Raw genomic sequence first — 27,189 nt, forward strand, 5'->3', positions numbered from 1 at the left:
TATTTTTATGGGAATAAAGAGGGAAAAAACCTTTTTTATCTTACGTGAGCTTTTCTGATCACCCGTTGTCCGTCGTCCGTCCGTCTGTCCGTCAGTCTGTAAACTTTTCACATTTTCAACTTCTTCTCAAGAATCACTGGGCCAATTTTAACCAAACTTGGTACAAAACATCCTTGGGTGAAGGAGAGTTTAAATTGTTAAAATGAAGGGCCAATCCCCCTTCAAAGGGGAGATGATCAAGAAAGACAAAAATTGGGTGGGGTCATTAAAAATTCTTCTTCTCAAGAACCACTTGGCCAGAAAAGCTGAAACTTATGTGGAAGCATCCTGGGGTAGTGTAGATTCTAAATTGTTCAAATCATGACCCCCCGGGGTAGGGCAGGGCCACAATAGGGAATCCAAGTTTTACACTGAAATATGTAGAAAATATCATTAAAAATCTTCTTCTCAAGAACCACTGGGCCAGAAAAGCTGAAACTTATGTGGAAGCATCCTTGGGTAGTGTAGATTCTAAATTGTTCAAATCATGACCCCTGGTGGTAGGTCGGGGCCACAATAGGGAATCCAAGTTTTACGTTGAAATATATAGGAAAATTCTTCTTCTCAAGAACCACTGGGCCAGAAAAGCTGAAATTTATGTTGAAGCATCCTGGGGAAGTGTAGATTCTAAACTGTTCATATCATGACCACGGGGGGGGGGGGGGGGGGGGGCACAAAAGGTATAACAACATAGGAAATCAGGTGAAGAACAGCAGGGCCAAATTACTCAGGTGAGCGTTGTGGTCCATGGGCCTCTTGTTAAAATTCTCTGAAGAACAGCAGGATTAAGGTGATTCAGGTATGCTTTGTGGCCTATGGGCCTCTCATCACCTGAGACCATAGTTACAGGTCTAGGTTGGGCTAATGTAGTTACTGCTTGAGAAACTTCCATGGGTTTCTTGTTTAACTATATTTATATACAGTGACTTTCTATTGGCGACAGAATCTGATTCTGAGAATTCCTGCCAAAATGTTCTGATTGAAGAAGCAGCTGAGAGGTTATATGGTTTAATTCATGCTAGGTTCATCTTGACAAAAAGAGGAATACATCAAATGGTGCGTATTAAACAATGAATTCTTCAATTGACCAATGATAGCAGTAAAAAATAGTAAAGGATTATATGACATCAGCTGACCACTGCATGATTGATTGAATCTGACTCTTTAGATATACAAATGGAAGAAGGGAGTATTCGGTACCTGTCCACGACAGTATTGTGAGAGACAAGGCATGATTCCAATCGGTAAATTAAGATAAAAGATATAGAAGTTTGCTTTAAACTTTCTGCTAGAAAACTGTTTAAAGTGATCGGTAATCAAGTCAAAGGGTATTATTGTTGCTTCTCATTGATGACAGGATTGTCTGATGTCCCTGGAGAGGCGGTGGTTAAGGTGTACTGTCCCAGATGTCAGGATGTGTATACCCCTAAATCCCGCAGCCATCATCACATAGATGGTGCTTACTTTGGAACAGGTTTCCCTCAGCTATTGTTAATGGTTCATCCAGGGTGCAGACCCAAAAGTCCACCCATTCTGTATGTACCAAGGTAGGAACACTTAGAATGTAAACCAGTCAAACTGTTGCAAGGTCATGTATCCTCTATCATGCATTTATTCAAATTTTGTCCCCCATTTTCACTTTAATTATACCCCTGCAAACGAAGTTTAGGGGGGGTATATTGGAATCACCATGTCCGTTTGTCTGTCCGTCTGTCTGTAGACAAGATTTCTTGGAAACTATTGCGTAGATTTGTCTGAAAATTTGTATACTTATTATTCACCATATGAAGGTGTGCACCTGGAATTTTCATCTTGATTGAATAATTTTTCTGCATTTTACAGGTGTTTTTTGCTTTTTTATTATGTGGTTTTGTCCTGACCTTTGCTCAAAGACTATTTCATAGAATTATATGAAAATTTGTACACTCAGGCCAAAAATAAAATTAGCTTTGTTTGGCGTTGCCGGCCGACTCACATAAATCAGTGCGGTCCGAAGAAATTTTTTTCAACCGATAGGATTCATATTTTTTTTTCTTGTTATATTCATCTGGATTTAGGATATGTAGGTTTGAGTAATATACAGGATGGGAAAGAATCATGTAAACGCTTGACTAATTGAACAGTTTTCATTTACAAGCATCTATGTGATGTTGAATAAAATGCGCATCATGAATCCAAGCAATGGCTGTCGACTCAGTATAACAGAATTTGATGGCATAACTCTATGGTAATGTGTTTCTAAAAGGCAAAGGTATACTGACAGACAAATATACCAGTTCGAAATAGAAATTTCATGGTACAATGTCCTGACCGATTTGCTAGATGAAACTAGCGGCCATGCTTGGATTCGTGCAAGTGATCATAAGGTCTGTGTGCTAATTTAATGTCGGAGATTTTTTAATATCATGTATAAGGGTAAAAACTAATAGGGCTTTTAAATCACTGACAAAAATGGGAATAAATTCGGACGGCGGGAAAACCCATGACTCTTGGATACTGGTACTTGTGCCATTTTTGAAATTGAAAGAGTTTTATCTGCTCTACTGTCATAAAATCTAGTCAAATTTGATATACAGATAGAATCTTTTTTATTGAATCTTACATTTCTATGGAATTTTCTTCTGTATATTTTCTAGAATATTGTTTGATTTGTTTTGTATATTTTATTTTGTTTTTGCGTCAAAAATATGGCAAATTTACTGAGTTATGTTCTGAAATAATTTTATAAAAATGGTAACTTAAAGTTTTTGTGAATATCAGTTATGTTAGATTAAATGTAATGCCATTTCCTGCTCAGAAAACAGGAATCAAATCTCAGTTCATCTTGCTTTATTCTTGTCAATGTATGAAACTGTATTAGTTGTCTGTATGATATTGTGTGAAATTTCCTCTCTGTTTTGACATATAGGAGTTGTTTGTTAACTTAAATTACAAAATACAATGATATAAAACATTTAATTTAACGGCATTAGTTTTTGTATCAGCGAAAAAAAAATATTTTCCCTACCTACCGACCCAACCGTTTAAAGACCTAGTCGGCAACGCCAAACCAACAATATTTTAATTGTGGCCTCATTATTTACCATATGAAGATGTACACCTGGTATTTTTAACATTATTTGATAATTTTTCTGCATTTTACAGATTTATTATTATTTTTTTATTTTTATTGACTTAGTCATTTTGGGTTTATTTCTAAGGTTTGAGACATAGAATCTAGAACATCTGTACAAAAATGTGAACTACAGCTTAAAACTATTCATTAAAACAAAAACAAAATCACCAAGTATTAAAAACAATTTTTACATTACACAGCAGATAGTGTAAATCCATTTGTCCCTTGGGAGTAATGAGTGGACATCATCCAGTTAGAGATAAATTAGTGAGGTCAGTGTGGGAAGTTGTTAGGGCATCTCTGATCAAGCATGTGTTATCTATATCTCCTGGGAATTTAAAGATCTCTGTTCTTTAATTCTCTTAATTGTAATTTATTGTCTGTCATAGTACATAGTTACTGGATGACCAGCCTTTCATTTTTAAAATGAATTTGATATAAAGTTATCAAGATTAATTTGATTTTGTAATTAATTGATTTTTTTTTCAACAATCAATTTGCAGAATGTCATGTCTCAAAAAGATGACAGATAGTTGCAATTTATTTTTTCAATGTATTAAAAAAACAATGTATTGGTATTGATGTTTTATTAGGTTGTTCCTTGGTTTCATTCATAAAAAAAAATATAATGAGCAATTATTTTTTCACTCTAAATGTTGATAAGAAAATTGTGAACACCTCTTAGTTCCATAAAATATTAGTGTTTGGCACCTCTGAAAAACCCAGCAGGGGGTATTTGTCCTTTTTGGACAGTTCTAGTTTGGGTCTGTCCCTCCGTAGGTTTGTCTATCTGTTATTCTGTCTGTGTGTAGGACTTTGTTTCTGGACAATATCTCAAAAAGCCTTTGAGCTTTTGCAATGAAATTTTATATCACAACTCTTTATGGCCGAAAGAAAATCCCTATTGTTATTGAGGTCCAAAAGTCAAGAACATAAATTCATACATTCTGTCTGTAATACTTTTGTTTTTCAGATGATATTTTAAAAAGAGCTTTTGCAATGAAATTTTACATCACATCTCCTTATGGTCTAAGGAACAGCCCTATTGATTTTGAGGTCAAAAGCTCAGAAATTCATACCGTATTTGGCTGAATATAATACGCACTTTTTTTCCAGAATATTTATTTGTGAGAAAGGGGTGTGTATTTTACACCACTATAGGATTTTGACCTGTTTTTTTCTTCCAGGGGAAACTGCAGAATTACGGTTAACCAGAGACATAGCCTATATATAGATCGCTTTGTTGTTGCTTACCGTTATATTTAAACCTTAGGAAATTATCTGCATTGTCGGATTGTATAATTGAAGGAAATAATTTACTTATAATGTATTGATAGTTATATTATTTTAAGGATGGATTCTTCTCATATTTCTTATAATGGCAGAATCTTGATTTTCTGAATACTCAACATTCAGACTGTTTACACTATTTTAACATCCAAAAACTTTGGTGTTATCGGCCTTGATTTTCAGTCAAGGTCATTTGAAAGTCAGTCCTAAAAATAGTACTTTTACACAGAGAAGTTTTGAAATTTATGCATATGAATAAATTTTGCTGACTGAAAAAATATCTTTCACCATAAAATTAAAGTTGTTACTTATTTTTGATGACTAATTCATATGAAATGAGCTGGTGAAAAGATAACATGAAATCCTTTATATTCAATAAATACATTTAATCCGAATTTCCTCGATATTTTTTCAAAATTCTCAGTTTTCATGAATTCACATGAAATTTCATCTCAATTTTTACAATTGACCATATAATGTCAAATATTTAGATTTTTGTCTGATGAATATTCAAAGGTTCAAGATTAATTTACAAGTTAAAAAACATATAGTAATCAGGCAAATTATCGAGAAAAAATAAGCCCAAATTTGCTCTATACTTTCTGAAATCTTCAATTTACATAGTGTTTTAATGTCTATAAGAAAGATTTTTAATCCCCAAAAATATATCAATTTGGTGTAATTGTGACATAAATACATTCATTTCTACCAGTTATACATTCTATTTTTATGGTATTTTACACTAATGATATTCAAAATATTCATTTCGAATTTCCTCTGTCATTTTTATGACGTCGAGCTCTTGGAGCTCGAACGTCATCTAGGGATCGGCCAAGTGAAATCGCCAAGGGATGTACGCGACCGAATGTGTCAGTGGATGCATCCGCAATAGAAAATAGCAATAGCTATAAACCAATTTCTTTTAAAACGCTCACAATGAATAATTATAGCTTGAAAATGAAATTGCATCAATTGTATCTACAATTAATTCTTTTACAAAATAACGATATTATGTTTTATTTTCACACAATATAAACGTGATGGTTGTTGCGGATGAATTTCTACAGAAAGGTGCGTCGAATGACATGAATAACATTTTGGAACGATAACCGTGGAACACAAACAACCCAACAGGCGGTTAAATAATTTACAAAATTACATAAACACGAATACTATAAGACTGAAAAGATTGAATTTGTAAATCTTAGCTTTACGTTTACAATCTTCTGACCAACTTTATCCTAAAAACCGATGATGTTGACCAGTATTACTGTATTTCTCTATTTCCTCCATTTCCCAGTATACCGTATACCACGCCTGATCGTAACTCGATCGTAATTGTAACAGAACAGTCTTGGTTGTAGTTTAGATGCAATCACTAATACAACGCTTTGACATTGGCAATAAGAAAAAATATTATATAAAATTATGAAATCCTTCATAGTTCTTCAACTGACTGAAAAGAATTTAGCATGAAACATGTTCGACGGTGTCTGGTCAATTCGAACCCTGCTCCATTCGGACCATGACATAAGGCCCCAGACTGTAATTGTGATATTTTGTTTAAAACTATTTTTTTTTATTATTTCTCCTGAGTCACTCACTTGACTTATTGCTATCTTCAAATTCAAAATGATCTTTTGAAATTGTTTTTCTTCTTCGACGTCATTGAAGCCTTTCAGGCTTTTGATATTCTTATGAATGTTATGTTTGACAATTTTATAAAATACATCAATTTTCTAGTGGCAATTACAGAAAAATTATCAAATACATTCTTCACATGCACAGGACTAATTCAAAGCAACTTAACCTTCAATATAACCAGGAATAAATAATAAACCTTCCAAAAAGTTATGAGAAAAATCATACATAAAATTTTCATAAACTAGAAAAGATTTCAATACATTATTTATGACATAAACATGAAATCAATATACATGTATAGTGAACATGCCATTCAATGCTTAATATATGAATATCAGAGGGACTAATATACATGCCTATACATGTATATGTAGTTATATACATATAGGTCCCTGGTATTATGTTATTATTGGATATTCTACAGTTGTAAACTGAGTTTTGAAAACAAGCGAATTCAAAGAATTGTGGTCCCCCGCTTTCGATGTCTTAGTGGATGGGATGCCATTATTTATGGCATATTGTAACTCTCTTGTTCATTTGTCCTGTCTTATCTGTGCATCATACAAAAAGACATAAATTATTGAATTAATAACAGTTATGGCAAAGACTATAGCTTCTCAAAACTACATCAAACTTCAAGATCAAGGTCATGAGGTCAAATATCATAATAAAATCCAAAAGATCTTCTCACAAGTGATGCACATATAAAAAAAATATCAGAAACCAGGTAATGCACATGTAAATGTAAATACCATATCTTCTCTCAATCAAATGTTATTAGCAATGATAAACTTTTTAAAAATTAGGTCAAACTTTAAGGTCAAGGTCATGGGATTAAAAATCATAGTACATTTGGAAATGCTTGTCACAGGTAATGCACTTGTCAAATATGAATGCCCTATCCTTGCTCCTTCAAAAGTTAGCAAACTGATGAAATGTTTGAAAATTAGGTCAAACTGGAAGGTCAAGGTCACGGGAATATCATAGCATATTCAGAAACATTTTGACACAGGTAATGCACTTGTCAAATATGAACACCCTACCATATGTCATTCAAAAGTAATCACCAAATATATAATTTTTGAAATTTAGGTCAAACACGAAGGTCAAGGTAAAGGGGTCAAAAATTATAGCATGCTCGGACACTTTGTTACTACTAATGCCCATGTCAAATATGAAAGCCCTAACTATTCTAAATCAAAAGTTATAAGCAAAGATAAAAATTTTGAAAAGTAGGTCAAACTTCAAGGTAATGGTCATGGGGTCAAAAATCATAGTACATTTAGAAAGGTATTCTTACAGGTAATGTTCATATTTAATATGAAAGCCCTATCTTTTCTCATTTAAATTTAATGACCAATTAAAAGAAATGTTAATTTTTTGAAAAGTAGGTCAAACTTCAATGTCAAGGTCAAAAATCATAGTATAATTTCAAAAGGTCTTGTCACAGGTAATGAACAGGCGTAATATGAAAGTCCTATCTTTTCTCATTCAAAAGTTATGACCAATTTAAGGTAATGTTAATTTTTTTGAAAAGTAGGTCAAACTTCAAGGCCATGGGGTCTAAATTCACAGTATATTTGGAAAGGTCTTGTTACAGGTAATGTACATGTGAAATACAAAAACCCAATCTCTTCTCACTCAAAAGTTATGGCCAAGGTTAAAGTTTTTGTGACAGACCGACCGACAGACAAATGAGATTTAATGTCCCCTCTTTTTCGCTAAAGCGAGGGACAGTAAATACCTACACACATTTATAAGTATATAGTTTGTTCAGCACCAATAAATATAACTCCTCAATGTGATCATATATTGCATAAAATTTGCTGGAGTTTTAAGATAACAAAAAAGCCATCTATGACAATCAAATGCCTTTTGACATCTTTGCCTGAAAATGACATCCTTGAACTTTGTAACAATAATATGCATGCAGCTATCAAACTTAATTTCACATTTAGATGCAAAATACTTATTCAAGGATGAAATTTCTTTTTGAGAATTTGTAGCACAAACATTTATTGATCAGTGTCAATAACTTGTATTGAAATTGAATTAAAAATTACCTCTTGAGGGTTTCTACTGCAAGTACATGTATATGTAGTTCATTTGTAAAAATCTAAATTTTAACCCGGCCACTACCAGCAATTTTGTTCGGCATGCTCTTGGCTTAAAATCACCCTTTAACTAAATGATCTAAAGCAGGCACATTTTATGCATTCCAGAACTGTATTTTAAGATTTTAACTGTATTTGAAAATGTAAAGCAACTGAATACATAGAGCTAGGTATATATCATTTACAAGTTGTTGTAATGCCAGTACATGTAAATCTTCACATTGTAATCTAATGAAAGATAATGCTTGAAAAATTCACTCTGGGAGTAAGATTTCAAATCTGAATCAAAGATTTTGTAAAGTAATCACATTCTACAAAGCGTGCACTGTATCGGGTACTTGAGACAAATAATTAAACATTATATAATTATAAATAAAACTATTTTTGACTGAAAGTTTCTGAAAAAAATCAAGAATGGAATCATGCAACAAGCAGCAGTGACTTTGATAACATGCATTGACTTCCACATTTCTACAAAAACATTTCTTTGATCAGATAAATATGTAATTCCTGCTTCTGACATGATATATTCTGAGAAAATCTCTTTTCCACAGACAGCCATCATTCATTTGATGTTAGAATTTCTTGCTGAACATGTGTCCACCTGGTGAAAGTCCAAATTTTTTGTTGACCTATAATTTTTAAAAAAGTAATATATTTTACATAGCAGCACAGATGCTGCATTACATGATAGTTAGATAAAGTTGTATCCATATTTCTTATACATGTACCTCAATAGTCAATCTGCCAGCACTCCTTGCTCAATCATCCTGCATTCTGACCTCCAGTCTTTTTTCTAGTCTAGGGTAAAGTAGGGTTGTTTTTCTCCTAAGAATTAAACATGAACATCTCTTAGACTATTTTTTTAAATTAATGGAATTTGATTATAAGATTAAACAACTTATCTCATCTGTATTTTATTTATTGATTTAAATGAATGAAGATATTTTAATAGATTCTACCACATGTATAACGTCTTATATTATAGTGTATTGGATCTAAATAAATAGACATTTTTTATCCTTACAGTACAGAAAAGTAAAAAAAAAAAAAAAAAAACAATAATATAAATAGTTTTTTAACAATAATGTTTCATTTTGCCCTATTTATTAGACAACTGTGTGTTTCAATATTATTTCCACATACAATATCAAGTTATTTTTCCGTTTGATTTGTGCCCAAGCGGGACACCTTACTTTTCTAATAACTTGATGATTGTTGTGTCTTGAACATAGTACCTAGTTAAAAATATAAAATTTGTTGTAATCATATACAAAAAATGCTATTTTTGTGAATTATTATTCATAAACCTGACGAACACACGAAATATATCCTCTTCAAATGCTGACAAGTCACGGGAATAAGCAGACGAAATATTGATAACAGATCTATAATTTCCGTGCGAATTCCCATAAATCAATACAAACCAGCATGTAATTGAATTCAATACCAAAATTATAAAAATCTTCAGACATATATAACTAACTTACATGCTCACGACATGACATCAGACGAGGCAACGTGGATCTGCAATCTTGCACATGTTTGTTACCTTCAAGTTCAAGCTTCCCTTTTGGCTGATCGGAATGCCTCGGGCATAAATAACTATGATTTAATGTGTCATAACTGTCCCTGGGCTTCTGCAATGCTTCAATAATGTTCACAGTTTGTAGATTTTACAAAACAACCCTCTCGGGGTTTTCTACGGAAAATGATCTGTACATGTTGACATTCGCTACCGAACTGCGAATATTATGGCGATTGTCGCAAATCAAAGAAAATATTACGAAAAATTTATTAATTTCAAAAGAAATAGATTCAACATTACTTAAACTGACAAATTAACTAATAGTTTTTCCTTCAGTTTAATTTAAATATGAATTTTGCATTTTACGACTTGCATAATTTATGGAGACCCATTGACGACGTAAAATGCTGACAAGAATCCATCCTTAATGCTTTAAAAATCTTCTTCTCTGCTCCTGGGTATTATTTAAACAAACTAAGTACATTAATTGTTATGATACGCAAGGATGCCTCTTCCAAAATTGTGAATTTCATGGCCCCAGGGTCAAGGGTTCTGGTGAAAAGGTGGGGGGAGAGGGGCTCTATTGATTTTATAGTGAAAAAGCAAAATTTCTTTGAAAATATTATTTTCTGCTTCTGGTTAAAAAGCAAAGAAGCTAAGTGTATAGTTATGATGAGCAAGAGTGCTTCTGCCAGAGTAGTAAATTTCATGACCCCTGGGTCAGATGTGCTGGTGTAAGGGTGGGGCTCTTGATAATATAGCGAAAATGCATTAATTCTCAGACTATTACATAATCCTGTCTGCTCCTTAGTGTTAAGCAGATAAACAAAGTGATTACTTATAATGAGCAAACTTCTGGTCCCAGGGTGAGAGGCTCTGGTGTTTCTCGCTGGGGAGGGGGGCTCTATTAATAATAGTGAATCTGTAGTAAAAATGTGTTATTTCTTTAAAAATTTTCTCTGCACCTGGGCATATCAGAGGCAAAAAGAGTAAAAGTTTTAATAAGGAAGGGTATTTTTACCAGATGTTTGAACATCTGGACCATTTGGTCAAGTGTTCTGGTACTGGCCAGGGTTCTATTAATTTGTACTAGATGAACCCCCGCACAAGCGCGGGGTCCAGGAATTGAATTTATACCACTACCGACAGAAAAAAATCCAATAATATACATAGACATCGGAACCGGGGGAGGGGGGGGGTGCTTAGCCCCCCACTTTTTCTGCAAAGATAGACATAATATAGGCATTGAAAATTAGGGCTTAACTTTTTTCGTTGGTTTAGCCCCCCACTTTCAATTAGCCACCCCACTTTCAATTTGCTTCCGACGCCTATAATATATAAATATATTTTAGTTTCTACTGACAGCCTACAGGCTTATAGCAGGAAGAAATACTTTGTTCAAAATCCCGCATGAAGTAGAAGTATGTTTCCACCCCACCCCACCCCACCCCCACCTCCTTTGTAAAACTTGATAACAATTTTATTAATTGACGTTTATTGTGAAACCTGTTATATACTATGTTATTGATATTGAATATACTATGTTATGGATATTGTACTTCAGATACTTTTATTTCATTTCCATCAAGAAATGCACATTTTACTGAGATACTGACTTTTTTTTTTTGGTAAAAATTCACAGGTACTTCGGTCTTGGTTTATAACTATGTATGTACCTTATTGATATGTAAAAAGTGTACCTTACCTTTTTTAGCTCACCTGAGCTGAAAGCTCAAGTGAGCTTTTCTGATCACCCGTTGTCCGTCGTCCGTCCGTCCGTCCGTCTGTCCGTCCGTCTGTAAACTTTTCACATTTTCAACTTCTTCTCAAGAACCACTGGGCCAATTTTAACCAAACTTAGTACAAAGTATCCTTGGGTGAAGGGGATGTAAATTGTTAAAATAAAGGGCCATGTCCCCTTACAAGGGGAGGTAATCAAGAAAAGACAAAAATATGGTGGGGTCATTAAAAAATCTTCTTCTTAAGAACCACTGGGCCAGAAAAGCTGAAACTTACGTGGAAGCATCCTGGGGTAGCGTAGATTCTAAATTGTTCAAATCATGACCCCCGGGGGTAGGGCGGGGCCACAATAGGGAATCCAAGTTTTACATTGAAATATATAGGAATAATCTTAAAAAATCTTCTTCGCAAGAACCACTGGGACAGATAAGCTGAAACTTATATGGAAGCATCCTCAGGTAGTGTAGATTCTAAATTGTTCAAATCATGACCCATGGGGGTAGGGCGGGGCCACAATAGGGAATACAAGTTACACATTGAAATATATAGGAAAAATCTTTTAAAATCTTCTTCTCAAGAACCACTGGGCCAGAAAAGCTGAGACTTAAGTGAAAGCATCCTCGGGTAGTGTAGATTTTAAATTGTTCAAATCATGACCCCCGGGGGTAGGGCGGGGCCACAATAGGGAATTTAAGTTTTACATTGAAATATATAAGAAAAATCTTTAAAAATCTTCTTCACAAGAACCACTGGGCCAGAAAAGCTGAAACTTATATGGAAGCATCCTGGGGTAGTGTAGAATCTAAATTGTTCAAATCATAACCCCGGGGTAGGGCGGGGCCACAATAGGGAATCCAAGTTTTACATTGAAATATATAAGAAAAATCTTTAAAAATCTTCTTCTTAAGAACCACTGGGCCAGAAAAGCTGAAACTTATATGGAAGCATCCTTGGGTAGTGTAGAATCTAATTGTTCAAATCATGACACTGGGGGTAGGGCGGGGCCACAATAGGGAATCCAAGTTTTACATTGAAATATATAAGAAAAATCTTAAAAAATCTTCTTCTTAAGAACCACTGGGCCAGAAAAGCTGAAACTTATATGGAAGCATCCTGGGGTAGTGTAGATTCTAAATTGTTCAAATCATGACCCCTGGGGGTAGGGCGGGACCACAATAGGGAATCAAAGTTATACATTGAAATAGATAGGAAAAATCTTTTAAAATCTTTTTCTCAAGAACCACTTGGCCAGAAAAGCTGAGACTTAAGTGGAAGCATCCTGGGGTAGTGTAGATTTTAAATTGTTCAAATCATGACCCCCGGGGGTAGGGCGGGGCCACAATAGGTAATCCAAGTTCTACATTGAAATATATAAGAAAAATCTTTAAAAATCTTCTTCTCAAGAACCACTGGGCCAGAAAAGCTGAAACTTATATGGAAGCATCCTGGGGTAGTGTAGATTTTAAATTTTTCAAATCATGACCCCTAGGGGTAGGGCGGGGCCACAATAGGGAATACAAGTTACACATTGAAATATATAGGAAAAATCTTTTAAAATCTTCTTCTCAAGAACCACTGGCCGAGAAAAACTGAAACTTAAGTGGAAGCATCCATTGTTGAAATCATGACCCCCAGGGGTAGGGCGGAACACAATAGGGAATCCAACTTTAACATTGAAATATAAGAAAATCTTTAAAAATCTTCTTTTCAAGAACCGCTGGACTAGAAAAGTTGAAACTTATTTTGAAGCATCCTGGGGTAATGTAGATTCTAAATTGTTCAAATCATGACCCCAGGGGGTAGGGCGGGGCCACAATAGGTATTACAAGGGGGGAAATTTGGTAAAGAACAGCATGGCCAAAGTTACTCAGGTGAGAGATGTGGCCCATGGGCCTCTTGTTTTTTTTTTTTTAACATATCAATAAGGTACATACATATTTATAATCCAAGACCCAAGTTTCTGTGTAAAAATTGGCTTTTATATAACCAAGTTGTACTTCGGGTTCGTTGCCACGATGCTCTCAGTGAGGAATATATACAAATTTTACCGATAAAGAGCAAAGAGCCACTTAGGGCCTTTTTTGGCCCTGTGAATTTCTGAAAATTCAAAACTGTATAGTTTAGGTCAACAAGGCAATAAATATTACTTGAGCACTTGGTGAATGAATATCTACTGAAAATGACGTAATTTTCTTTCTAGTCAATGCATTATGACGTCAAGAATAGCGTCATTATTCACATATCCTGAATATTTCTTCACAAATTGCTAAAATATGATGCCATTTTTCAATATTTCGTATACAGCACAACCTCCGATCCAAAATAAGTAAATATATTATAAAAGAACTGTTAATGAACATTACAAAACATATTTTAATTTTTGGATCGAGGGGTGTGCTCATATTTTTAGGTCACCTGAGTCACTCAGGTGACCTATTGCTATCTGTTTTTGTCCGTCGTGCGTTAACTTTTGAACATTTTTAACTTCTTCTCTAAAACCGCGCAACCAATTTCAACCAAATTTGGTATATAGCATCTATGGGTGAAGGGGAACATAAATTGTGAATTTCATGATCCCTGCCCCCCTGGGGCCTGAGGGGTGGGGCTAAAACCACCAAAATTAATGCAATCTTTAAAAATCTTCTTCTTTACTCCTGGACATCAAGTAGTCAAACTGTTGGCATCATTGTAATAAGCATGGAGCCCTCTACCAAAATTGTGAAATTCATGGCCCCAGGGTCAGGGGTTCTGGCCCCAGGGTGGGGCTATATAGATCATATAGTGAAAGTGCATTATTTCTTTGAAAATCTTCTTCTCTGCTCCTGGGTATTAAATAAAGTTACTAAGTACATAGTTATGATGAGCAAGAGTGCCTCTTCCAAAATTGTGAAATTCATGGCCCCAGGGTCAGGGGTTCTGGTGTTAGGGCGGGGCTCTATAGATTATATAGTGAAAAAGCATTAATTCTTTGAAAATCTTCTTCTTTGCTCCTGGGTATTAAATAAAGTAACTAAGTACATAGTTATGATGAGCAAAAATGCCTTTTCAAAAATTGTGAATTTCATGGCCCCAGGGTCAGGGGTTCTGGTGTTAGGGCGGGGCTCTATAGATTATATAGTGAAAATGCATTAATTCTTTGAAAATCTTCTTCTCTGCTTCTGGATATTAAGTAAAGTAACTAAGTACATAGTTATGATGAGCAAGAGTACCTCTTCCAAAATTGTGAATTTCATGGCCCCAGGGTCAGGGGTTCTGGTGTAAGGGCGGGGCTCTATCGACTATATGGTGAAAATGCATTAATTCTTTGAAAATCTTCTCCTCTGCTCCTGGGCATTAAGGTGATAAACTAAGTACATAGTTAAGATGAGGAGGTGGGCCTCTTCCAGAATTGTGAAAGCCATGGCCCCTGGGACAGGGGTTCTGGTGTTAGGGCGGGGCTCTATTGATTATATAGTGAAAATGCTTTAATTCTTTGAAAATCTTCTTCTCTGCTCCTGGGTATTATTTAAACAAACTAAGTACATGGTTATGATGCATAAGGATGCCTTTTCAAAAATTGTGAATTTCTTGGCCCCAGGGTCAGGGGTTCTGGTGTTAGGGCGGGGCTCTATTGATTATATAGTGAAAATGCATTGATTCTTTGAGAATCTTCTTCTCTGCTACTGGAGATTATTTAAACAAACTAAGTGCATGGTTATGATGCATAAGGATGCCTTTTCAAAAATTGTGAATTTCATGGCCCCAGGGTCAGGGGTTCTGGTGTTAGGGCGGGGCTCTATAGATTATATAGTGAAAATGCATTGATTCTTTGAAAATCTTCTTCTCTGCTACTGGAGATTATATAAACAAACTAAGTGCATGAATATGATAGACAAGGATGCCTCTTCCAAAATTTTTAAATATATGGCCTCAGTTTTTGGGGTTCTTGAGGAGGGGGGGGGGGGCTCTATTGATTATAAAGTGAAAAAGCATTAATTCTATTAATCATTAATTAATCCTGTCTGCTCCTTAGTGTTGAGCTGATAAATAAATTGCTTAGCTATGATGAAAATGGGAGCTTCGAACAGAATTTTTAAATCTTGTGGTCCTAGGGTCAGGGGTTCTGACATAACGAGGGGGGGGGGGGGGGCTTTTGATAATATAGTGGAAAAGTGTTAATTCTTTGAAGTCCATAGTTATGATGATGAGGGTAACTCTTCCAAATTTGTAAATTTCTTGACCCTTGGTCTTGGGTTCTGGTGTTAGGGTAAGGCTTTGTTGAATCTGTAGTGAAAATGCATTGTACCTGTGAAATTCTTCTCTGCTTCTGGGCATATTGGAAGCAAACTGAGTAAAAGTTTAAATGATATGAGTAAGCATATTTCTACCAGATTTTTAAACATCTGGACCATTGGTCTAAGCATTCTGGTCCTGGGCAGGGCTCTATTAATTTGTATTCTACTGAGAGAAGTTATTCCCCTTTTCCATTCACCTTTGATAATTAATCACTGTAAATAATGTATTTGAAAGGTTAATAGAATAAGATAATTATGCAAGAATGTTTATCGTATAATTAAAAAAGTACTTTCTTAGTTTTAATAAACAGGTAGACCTGTAAGTAATAGATAAATAAAAATGAGACATAAACAACTTATCTTATTAAAAGTTCTTCAAAGACCATAAGAGAGGTCAATGCTAGAGGTCTTAATATGGGTTTAAAAATAGTACAGAAGCACTAATAGTTTGTTAATAGTCTGCATAGTGTTAAGTGGGGGACAGATTAGAACTTAATTTATGAGTTGATACTGAATACTAGACTAATTATTTTGTTGATCCTGATCTTCCTACTTCTCTTGCTTTAGGGCAACAAAGCTTCAACTATCAGTGTATTTAACTTCTGAATTGTTGTATTATACTCAGGTGACCGTTAAGGCCCTTGGGCCTCTTGTTATTCTTTGCTGAAGGTTCTCTAAAACACTGTTTTCTGCAAAATTCAATAACATTGCAGTTTCAACCAACCTGTTTTTCAATGCCTGGACTCTTCAAAGGAAATTCTGTTGTATAAACTGAAAGCACTAAGTCTCTACTTTATAATAATGTTGAAAATGGTACACGGGGTATTAGTCAATAAATTGGTATATCTACAGGGCCATTTTATGCATAAAGTGAACCTAGCTCTTTATTAGGAAAACCTACTAAATATATGTAATAGTCTTTCGATATACAGGGTGTTTCATAATAAATGTTACATTTTGAATCTTCTATTTAACAAACACAAGAAAAAGATACACACAAGTGTTTTTATCAACTTGATGCATATATCCATAAGATTCATTATGTACAATTACCAACTAAAATATTAAATTTGGACGAAATCTCAAACATTAATGAAAATTAGTGAAATTTCTAAATTACGTCATTTTTGTAACGTTGAATTTCAAAACGTCAAAAGTCCACGTTACATGTTCGTAATGACCTCCACTATTACACCTACAAATGAAAGTTGCTTCTCGAAATTTGTATAACCTTGTCACACATTTTTGCTTAGACACTCCTCATTTGAAGGTTTGTTTCTTTTGAGCTCATTCAGTATCTGTTGTCTAGTATTGTAGACCCTGTTCCTAAAGACACCCCCCCCCCCCCGAAAAAAGCCCAAAGATTGAGATTGGCGAATGCAGAGAGCAAACTCTTTTCTTGGGGTATTGCATTATTGAAAATTTGTACGCTGATAACTTCATATCATATTTCAAAGTTCAATATATGATGGAAATGCTGATATTAACAGCATAAATTTCTGAAAACATCCGTCTGACAGTTTTCTCAGGAGTTTGCTAAACAATCTAAGAGTCTCCACTTCACCAATTAAATCTTCGGCTCTTGAAGTCCTTAGGCTTTCTGGAGTTATTGTGTCATTTATCGCATATTACCCGTCCCTGTCCTTTAACCTTGTCTAGCCTTCTGATAAGCATCCTGAAGAGCTTCCATTCTTTTGGAATATTTCCTTAATCAACTTCTGAATGAATATTGGCGACATGTATTGAAAAAAAAAACAGCTTTACAATTCAGCAATATGTTGATAAGTTAAGTCCATTTTGAAAAATATTCAAATTATGACATCGGCGTTTATGTCACAATTAATCATTGTATTACCATGATTTCCTTGACTTTTTCACGTGGAATAAAAATGCAGGATTTGATGTAAAAAATGATATATAGTTTGTAATAGAAATATGATAGGTAAGAAAAATAATTAGATTTAAAAATGTAACATATATTATGAAACACCCTGTATAAATATATTCACAACTTACAGTGTTATCAATGATTTACCATTATTTCAATGACCATTCACACGAAAGCTTTTTTTAGTTTAAAGCAGCTATTTTCTTTTTAACATCGGGCTCGATGCTATATGATGTTCTAGAAGCTTCCGTCAATATTACAATCGGTGAATGATGAAAATAATTTGCACATTTTCCTTTTTAATCGCTTATCACAACTTATTTCTTTAATATCATTTAAATCAAGTTTTGATTGAATAATTCAGTAATGACGTTTAATGAAATAAAAAAACGATTGCTTGTTACCAGTTTCATTAAAAATTGCCAGTAACTTAGATCCGCCAACTGGAAACGCCACCGTACTCACTTTTTTGCGATTTCGTGGCTGTTCATAGAAAATAAAAGTAGACTTTTAATTAATGTACGATACTTACAATGCAAGTGAAATCTAAATATAGTTTACGGACATCATCTTGTATCTAGTGTATTCACAGAGGAGTTGGTAACAACCCTGGTGCATTCGTTTCGGAGTTTATTTGCAAAATTTCTTAATTTATAAGTATAGATTCTACTGAGAGGAGTTATTCCCCTTTGCCATTTACTTTTGATAATTAATAACAGTAAATAGTGTATTTTAAAGGTTAATAGAATAAGAGAATTATGCAAGAATTTTTATTGTATAATACAAAAAGTACTTTCATAGTTTAAATGATCAGGTAGACTTGTAAGTAATAGATAAATAAAAATGAGACAAAATAACTTGTCTTATTAAAAGTTCATCAAAGACCAAGAGAGGGCAATGTAAGAGATATCAACAAGGAATTAAAATAGTGCAGAAGCACTGATAGTTTGTTAATACAGTGGCTTCCATTTTATCGGATAGCGGTTTAACGAATATTTCGGCTATTTCAATATAATATCAGAGCACAAAACCATTTCTTATATATTTATTAATAATTTCACCTGATATTCTGATGAGAAAATATTGGAATTTCATTTTATCCGATACAAAAATTTTGACTATCATAGTGTTTTTTGATAATCAGCACCTTGTTCACACCTCCAACTTCGTATGTGAAGCCTTTGTTTACACAGTTTGACACCAATTACCTTGACTGACTTGAGTACGACAATGAGGGGATTAGTTACGGCTGGACGCACACAGGCACCTTACCTGTGTCAATAGTGGGCATAGTAAATAGATATGTTTTGATTACAGTTGTGGTGATCAGCTTGGGTTCAATGATGCACTTGTTAATTATGACAATTATTTGTAATTTTTTCAGCGTGAAATTTTAATTATTGAACTGATTAGCTTGTGTATGACAATTTGCTTGGATAATGAAATAAGCCTATTCAATCGTTTAACTTGGTCAATTGGCTTAATATTTATTCACTTTTCAGTGCAAAATTTATAGTAAAAATCACAAATGGCCCATTCTATAAGAATACGTCTCAAAATTCACACCTGTCCATCTTTCTCCACATGGCTCTCAAAATTTCTCTTGCAGACAAGAACGAGACTGGTAAACTCACACACAGTATAAAATACGTAACCGTATTAAAGAAACAAATAAAAACGAAACAATTACATATATTTAATATTTTTGTTTATTTTTAATTTACAATCTATCCAGGAAAAATAGTTTACGGTTATTAGTCAAGCATTAAGTCTACTTCCGTTTCCAAAATGGCGACTATCGAAGAAGGAATGTAAACATGTGCTGAAGAAAGATGGCAATAACTATCAAAGAATATATTCTATACGTCAATTTATTTGAAAAAAAAATTCATATTCAATTCATAAGTAAGTGAAATGAATTATTTTTAGTAAAGTCATTTAGTAAACATGTCAAAAGAAAACGAAAGTGCAAGCTTGAAATTTGCTACGATGTATTATCAATACATGTAGCTCTATACATCTATCTTTGGACTCGGTATGGAGCAATCGGCTATTCTAACATTCGGCTATTCAGATAAAACTAGGCTGACAACTTGACTATTCGATAAAACGGGAACCACTGTATACTGTATGGTGAGAGTGATAAAAGGGGAACAGATTATAAACTGTTAATGAATACTAGACTTATTATTTTGTTGATCCTGATCACCCTATTTTTCTTGCTTTTGGGCAACAAAGCTTCACCTTTCAGTTCATTTTATACTCTATGGATTCTCTAAATTGTTGTATTATACTCAGGTGACCATGAAGGCCCTTGGGCCTCTTGTTTGGTATAAGTATACAATGTATTTAACAGAGACTATAGTTCTTCTACACTTTCCGCAAAAATGACCATGTCATCAGCATACAAAAGAACAAAAAGATTTAATTCTAATATTTGTAATGGAATATTACCCTTTGTTAAAAATTCCATTTTAAAATCATTCACATCCGTAATAAAATCATCTTTAGTGGAGGTTCTGGCATTTGTATCTCCCAATATAATAACTTTACCTTTTGGCATAAAATGGCTTATTTCTGTCTCTAATTCCAAAAAAATATCACACTCATACTGACGGTAAAATGTAGAATTATTAGGAGGAATGTAAACAATCCTCTATATATGTCGTCTCCTACATTATAAAATATATCCTGGATTTTTAACCATAAAATTGAGTCGCACTGGTTTTTAACAGAAATAACATTTTAATGGAATTTTTTCTTGACCAAAATCACTGACCCCCCCTCCCTGTATACTTCTACTCTTTTGTCTAGGAAAGTAATAGGAATCAAAACCTTCAATAGAACCATGGTAATCTTTTTCTAACCAACATTCGGTCAAAAGCACAATATCATAAGTAAGAATGAAATTTTTGAAACTCTTATCCTTAATTTTTTATGAAAATCCACCATTATATTCCATGAAATTATTTTCAAGTTGTCACAATGTTCATTTTCATGTCTGTCCTATCCATTATTTGCTGTGTCAACAGGTTCCGGAATATATTCCACACCATCTATGTACAGTTTGTCTCTTATCAGTGATGCTCTCTTTCGGTGACACCTTGCCTCATTCATTATGGGGAATAATTTACTTCTCACCTCTTGTATTTTTTTTTTTTTTTTTTGGAAACTGTTCTTGTATACTGAATGTGGTACCCACAAGTTTTGGAGCATGTTCCCGCACCTTTTCTCTCATTCTATAGGAGCTAAATTTTACTACAATTGGGCGTGGCTTCTCTCTCTCCTCATCCACTTTTCCTATTTTGTGCACCCTCTCAATACTTTCTCCAATGCACGGTAGATCCAGTTGTGTTTCACAGAAATCACTGTTTAAAGCAGCACAGTTCTCCCACCTGTCGCCTCTATATAGAACAACAGGTTTTCTCGCATGCTTCTACATTGTAGGTCAGTTATTGTATCTTCCATTGTTTTCTGCGCTTTCTCTAGTTCAAATACTTGACCTTTGACCTCGTCTGACGTTTTTTTCAGTAAGCCTATTGCCTTGCCCATATTTCCTGATGTTTTCTTAAGGTTAGCTAAATCAGCTTCAACTGTATGAACTTTCTATATGACTTTCTCAAGTTTGTCATTTATTTCGTTTATCTTGGAGAGTTTTTTTATCAATGATTGTGAGCTTTGTAAATATTTCCCTAACCCAAGTAGGTCACCCCTGTATGTTGTATGGGTTCGTGTTCGAATGGGCGGGTGGTGAATCTAATTTATTACACAACTGAATCAATGAATCATCACACTCACCACTGTCCGTATCTAGATCTGACTGTAGATGTATTTCCTCCTCCTCATTCTTGATATTTCCTTCTGAGTTAAGATCTTCTTCCATCATGTCAATGTTCATATCCACCACCTTGGGTAGCTCAGACTGCTCTGATCCTGGACTTTGGTATAGTTTGTATCTGACCTTTTTGTTTGGGTTACTGTTTTTCCGGGGTTTTTTTTTCGCACCATTGGTCTTAGTACCAGTCTGTTACATCAGTTTAAGGACGGTTTTCGCATTTAACATTATAAGAACTTACCAATATGAACTCACCCCACTACCACAAAAAGTTACATAGATGATATATCTAAGGATGCACACTACTGGACTTGCTTCAGATGCTGTATCTGACCTACATTTTCCTGATGAGTGACCAGCTGGTTAAAGTTTTTGGAGCAGGTCGATTGCCAAGAAACTATAAGGCCTATCTTAACCAAACATGCATGGATGATGCATCAAGGGATGAACACTCTCAAACTTGCTTCAGATGCTGAATTTGACATATTTACTGGATAAGTTCATTCCCAAATAACTGCAAGCCCTATTAGACCAAAATTGCATAAATGTTGCATCTAGGGATGCATACTACTAGATTATTATTTAGTGTGGGACTTTACCTTACTTTAAGGGTCCTCCACACACCCCCAACTTATGTTCTCATATTACTGAGCATTACTTTTAACAAGCATATCAACCTTTAAAAACTGGTCAACAATTGAAATATAATTTACACTGATTTTTTTAAAATTTAATTTCATAAGTTTTAAGATTTTTTCCCCACCGAGTTTCTATAAGTAGCACAACAAATTTTGTGTTCTCCTGGAATATATTATTAAGCCTAGAAAACAACCACAAAAACTTAATTTTATCACTGAGGATATTTTTTTTAAAAATTAATCAAAGCTATAAAAAATAAATATAACTCATTTACTCTAAAATTCATGGAGAAAAAATTATGGAAGATTCCTGATAGTATAGAAGAAACAATAATGAACTAAATTACAACAAAAAATTGAATCAAAATCAAATTTATTGAATAGGAAAAATTATTTTCAAAATCTGTGGTATCAAAGTTCCGTTTTGAGAGTTATCTTTCCTGTTACCCAGGACTCAAAAACTTTGGTAAGTCTCCGCATACGTCATCATACATGTATTCAGTAACTCGTTATTCACAACTGAACAGGACAGATATAAATGAGCAAAACTAGAAATGCACACTTTATCAATATTTATAAACACACAATGAGATAGGTATTATTGAAACGCACAAATCAGTGTACAATAATATCAACTTTTCACAAGAGTCTTGTTGACGATATTGCAATGGATTTATTAGCCTAAAAGTATAATAAACATTTTCGAGTAGATATACCTGTTATTTACGAATCATTATGCAACAAAATCTCAAATGTCTGCTGTTTTTTATTGAAAAAGATCGACACTTTTTCTTCTTTCGGTCACGGTGTGATCATGCCATGTGTTCATTGTTTATGTCATCAGGGTGTCGCTCTCGGTTGACTGCATACTCTTCCTTTGACAAAACCTTAATATCTAAAGCATTTGTAAGACTCTCTTACAGGCAGTGCCAGTCAAATCGTCAGTGCACAAACTATATAAAACCGGAAGTAAAAGTATTTTTTCTCGATATACGTCACAAGTCACGGGGTGTGGAGGACCCTTAAGACTACATTAATTTTGTTGAGGTGAGCTCTGTAATCTCTGATTACCTATGTTTTTTTCATGATATACTTTACAGCAATCTATAACAAATATAATGTTTCTTATGTGTCATTTACAAGAGATTATAGGGCTGTGTATTGAGCAAAAAATTTCGATACAATACGATATTTTATAAAGCGTTATGCGATATACTGTACGTGTACTTAAAAAAGTGGGCTTCATATTTTAGCGGCTTTTGCGCAGAGAACAATGCACTGAGTCACGAATACCGTTAATAAATCATTTATAAATACAATACGGCACGGATGTATGTAGTGCTAATTCATGATTACGCCAACCACTAATATCCTCGGATTACGCTAAATTTTGAATCCATCAATTTATGTACACACACAGTATTGGATTCTTTAAGAAGTCTATCAAAAAAGTCTTACCGTAAATCTGGAAATCTTTACTCTAGATTAATTTTTGCGCGAGCACTGCATTCGCAAAAATATTTTTTTTAAAAATAAATCAACAACAAAAAAGGTGAACAAAAATTTTGCTGACAGCTGGTGTTTATGCTTAACCCGATGAACAGGTGTTCGTAAGCAGTGGTCATTTTAAGAAATATTTTATACTACAAGCTTATTACCCATGATAATCTGTGCCTTAACTACATTCAATATCGTCCGATAGTTTGACAGGCAGTTGGTCTCTTAAATTATTTCTCCAAGAAAGAAAGGCCTGTTTTATCTAACAATGAATCCTTAGCACGACAGATTTTTAATAAAGAACTTACTCTCGTGTATAATGAAACCCCGACGAAAGAAAGGAGATTGCAAGTATATGCGTAATTCATTGTATGCACACACGTAACTTATAAACTGTTATGAAACGTTTAAGTGCTTTTTATTTTTAGCGCCAATGATAATTTGCAAAATTTTAAAACATAAAAATTAATCAACACCTTTTTGACCCAGATTCGCAAAAATATATCGACGTAAAAATTTCCAGATTTATGGTATAAGACGGTTAATGCATGAATTTCATAAAAACTAAGTGTTTTAAAACCCATCTCCAAGTTCTTGTTTCACTGTCATTACAAATTACACTTCAAATTCAAACTTTTAACGAATGTAAAATCAAAGATAAAGTTGTCTATGTATTTTGTAATAATTATTTAAGATGTGCTATTTCCATAAAGATTATATCATAATTGATCAGTTTAAATTCAAAACAGTAAAATATTATCTTTGATGATTGAAAATCCCAACTTTTTCACAGAATTATAAGAAAAACTGCCTGCCCAATACGTATTGGAAGTTATTTTTTTTTTTTATATGATACATTCTTGAATATCAGTACATATCCATATATGGACACAGCCCTACAAGAGAAATTCCACTTTTCCCATGGGTGCAATTATCAAGCAATGGTCAAGGAGAATTTTGATAACAGAAAATTGCATGTCAAATTAGAGATTAATTAATGAGTTTAGTGTAAGGAGATTCTGGTAGAGCATCTCTGATCAAGCAGATGCTATATCTCTTGGGAATTGGGCAGTTGATAGATTAAATATTTCTTGTTGGCAAGCCATTACTTTCAAAATAAATTTGGTGTAAAGTAATTAAAATAATCTAATTTGATATTGTATCTTGCATTTTATTTTAATTTTTATATCTCTATAACAATTTGTTCAAATTATGACCCTGAGGGGTAGGGTGGGGCTACATCTATAAAAATAAGGACACCTGGGGGTGTGGTGGGGTCACAACAGGCAGCAAAGTCTTACATACAGGAATACATGATAGAAAAAAAATCTGATGATGAAGAACAGCAAGGCCATAATGACTCAGGTGAGTGATGTGGTCCATGGGCCTTTTGCTAAGGTATCGTCTGGAAATTAAAACGTTATGCACAGACAGATTAACAGACTCAAATTAATATCCCCTGCTTTAAGTAAAAAGGGGACAAAATCATCACAGTAACTGATAACTTTGTCTAAATCATTATTTGTGCTTCCACAACCTTTGAAAACTGATGATCTTTTCAGGTTATTTGGTTTCAAGATTCACCCTTCAGCGTACAATGTACGGAAAAGAGCATTAAAAAGTGAAAGCAGTTCTTCTTCAGAAAAAGCTAATCTTCCTGAAAAAAGTGATCAGAATCAAAAACACGAAAAAGAACTTTTGTCAGAAGAGGAAAATGGTCATCACAGTGGAAAATGCAAAAAAGAACTTTTGCCAGAAGAGGAAAATGGTCATCACAGTGGAAAATGCAAAAAAGGACTTTCCTTAAAAGAGGAAAATGATCATCACAGTGGAAAACGCAAAAAAGATCTTTCCTCAGAAGAGGAAAATGGTCATCACAGTAGAAAATGCAAAAAAGGAAAATTCAAAGAAGATTCCTCAGAAGAGGACCATTATTATCAGAAAACTAGGAATATAATGGCCTGGATGAATGACCAGAAACCAAGCTGATCAGGTGGAAAGTTATCATCACAATGGAAAATGCTAAAAAAAAGAAAAAAACAAAAAACTATTCTCAGAAGTGGAAAATGGTGACTATGAACATTAAACAACGTAACCATCATCAGATAGGATCATCTCTAAGTCCGGAAGTAGTTTTTAAGGAGAACAGCAATAAATTATTGTTTATTAATTTTTGGATTTTACCCAATTTATGTTTTATTTGTAAAGAATGAGTAAAAAAAATACTGAATAGTAAATAAATGGCCATGAAATTCAAAACAAATCTTTAAAAATCTTCAGTAGGGCTATAATAATCTTATAAATATGCAAGCATCCTCAGTGAATGCTGATTCAAAATTGTTCAATTCATGGCCTCAGGGGGCTAAATATATAAGAAAAAATCTGTTAAAATCTGAAGAACCACTGGACCATGATTAGTTGTATGCAAGTATCCTCAGATAGGGCAGAAACAGTGGGCTAAATATATAAGAAAAAATCTGGTTAAATCTGAAGAAGAATCACTGGACTATAATTAGTTGTATTCAAGAATCCTCAGATAGGGCAGAAACCAGTTTGTTCAAACCATTGCCCCAGGAGGTTAGTGTGGGACCACAATAGGAGCTAAAATGATAGGAAAAATTCTGTAAAAAATCTCATGTGCAAGCATCCCAATAAAATGTAGATTTAAGTTTGTTCAAATCTCTAGTAGGGGCTAAAATCATAGGAGAAATTCTATAAAAATCTCTGAGAGAGTGATTAGTCGTATTAATTAATATTCCAGCATCCCGATGTTGTGCAGATTCAGGTTTATTCTAATCATGGAATGGGGGGCTAGGAATAAGCTATTCTATCTATAATAATATGGCACAGGGGACTAGGAACAAGCTATTCTATCTATAATAATATGGCACGGGAGACTAGGAACAAGCTATCCTATCTATAGTAATATGGCACGGGGGACTAGGAACAAGCTATTCTATCTATAGTAATATAATGAATATTTTTTTAAATTACTAATAATCTTCTTTTCAAGACCTGAATAGTCATATTGTGTAAGTATTGACAATCAGTACAAGTTTGTTCATCATGGAATATACAGGAAATGTAGAAAGTATCTCTTGAAATTGATAGACTGGTATAAGCTATTGAGACTGGTACATGTATAAGCTTTTGATAGACTGGTATAAGCTTTTGATAGACTGTATAAGCTTTTGTGGGAAGTTGGACTATATAGCCCAGATACAAAAAAAAATCATGGAAATAGCTTTTTGTGGGAAGCTGGGCTTTACAGTTGTGAATATCAGTCGGGATATAATAAACTGATGATATAGGTTTTTGTGGGAAGGTGTGCTCTATATTGTTGTGGATATTGGCCAAGATACAAAAGACTGATATATCATATGAGCTTTTGTTGGAAGTTGGCCTTTTTACGTTTAGTGGATCTTGGCCTGAATATGAACTTTTAATTTGCATCGGATTGAAATGTCGCATTTCCATTGGTTTAAACATAACACGTGACTGGCGACTATATTTCTGTCCGGCAGGTGAAATTAATATTTGGCAATATGGCCGACGCGTTGCGACGATATTGGAAATCAAATTATAAA

The 27,189-nt window shown here is 34.0% G+C and overlaps 2 protein-coding genes across 2 annotated transcripts in view; both read left to right on the plus strand.

Annotated features, from left to right (window-relative positions):
* The window catches only part of LOC133174299 (casein kinase II subunit beta-like), a 40,173-nt gene extending 14,319 nt beyond the window's left edge, over nucleotides 1-25,854 (plus strand). The window contains exons 4-7 of the mRNA XM_061309396.1: nucleotides 983-1,095; nucleotides 1,208-1,283; nucleotides 1,397-1,586; nucleotides 25,165-25,854. Of these exons, the coding sequence (XP_061165380.1) occupies nucleotides 983-1,095; nucleotides 1,208-1,283; nucleotides 1,397-1,586; nucleotides 25,165-25,591 (806 nt within the window). The 3' untranslated portion in view covers nucleotides 25,592-25,854. The remainder of the gene's footprint in view (nucleotides 1-982; nucleotides 1,096-1,207; nucleotides 1,284-1,396; nucleotides 1,587-25,164) is intronic.
* LOC133174302 (high mobility group-T protein-like) overlaps nucleotides 1-27,189 on the plus strand; it is a 91,991-nt gene that overhangs the window by 7,885 nt on the left and 56,917 nt on the right. The gene's annotated exons all lie outside the window — the stretch shown is intronic.

Source organism: Saccostrea echinata, unplaced genomic scaffold (assembly GCF_033153115.1).
Source record: "Saccostrea echinata isolate AGI-Se365-2 ecotype Australia unplaced genomic scaffold, CSIRO_AGI_Sech_v1 ptg000057l, whole genome shotgun sequence".
Lineage (NCBI taxonomy): Eukaryota > Metazoa > Mollusca > Bivalvia > Ostreida > Ostreidae > Saccostrea > Saccostrea echinata.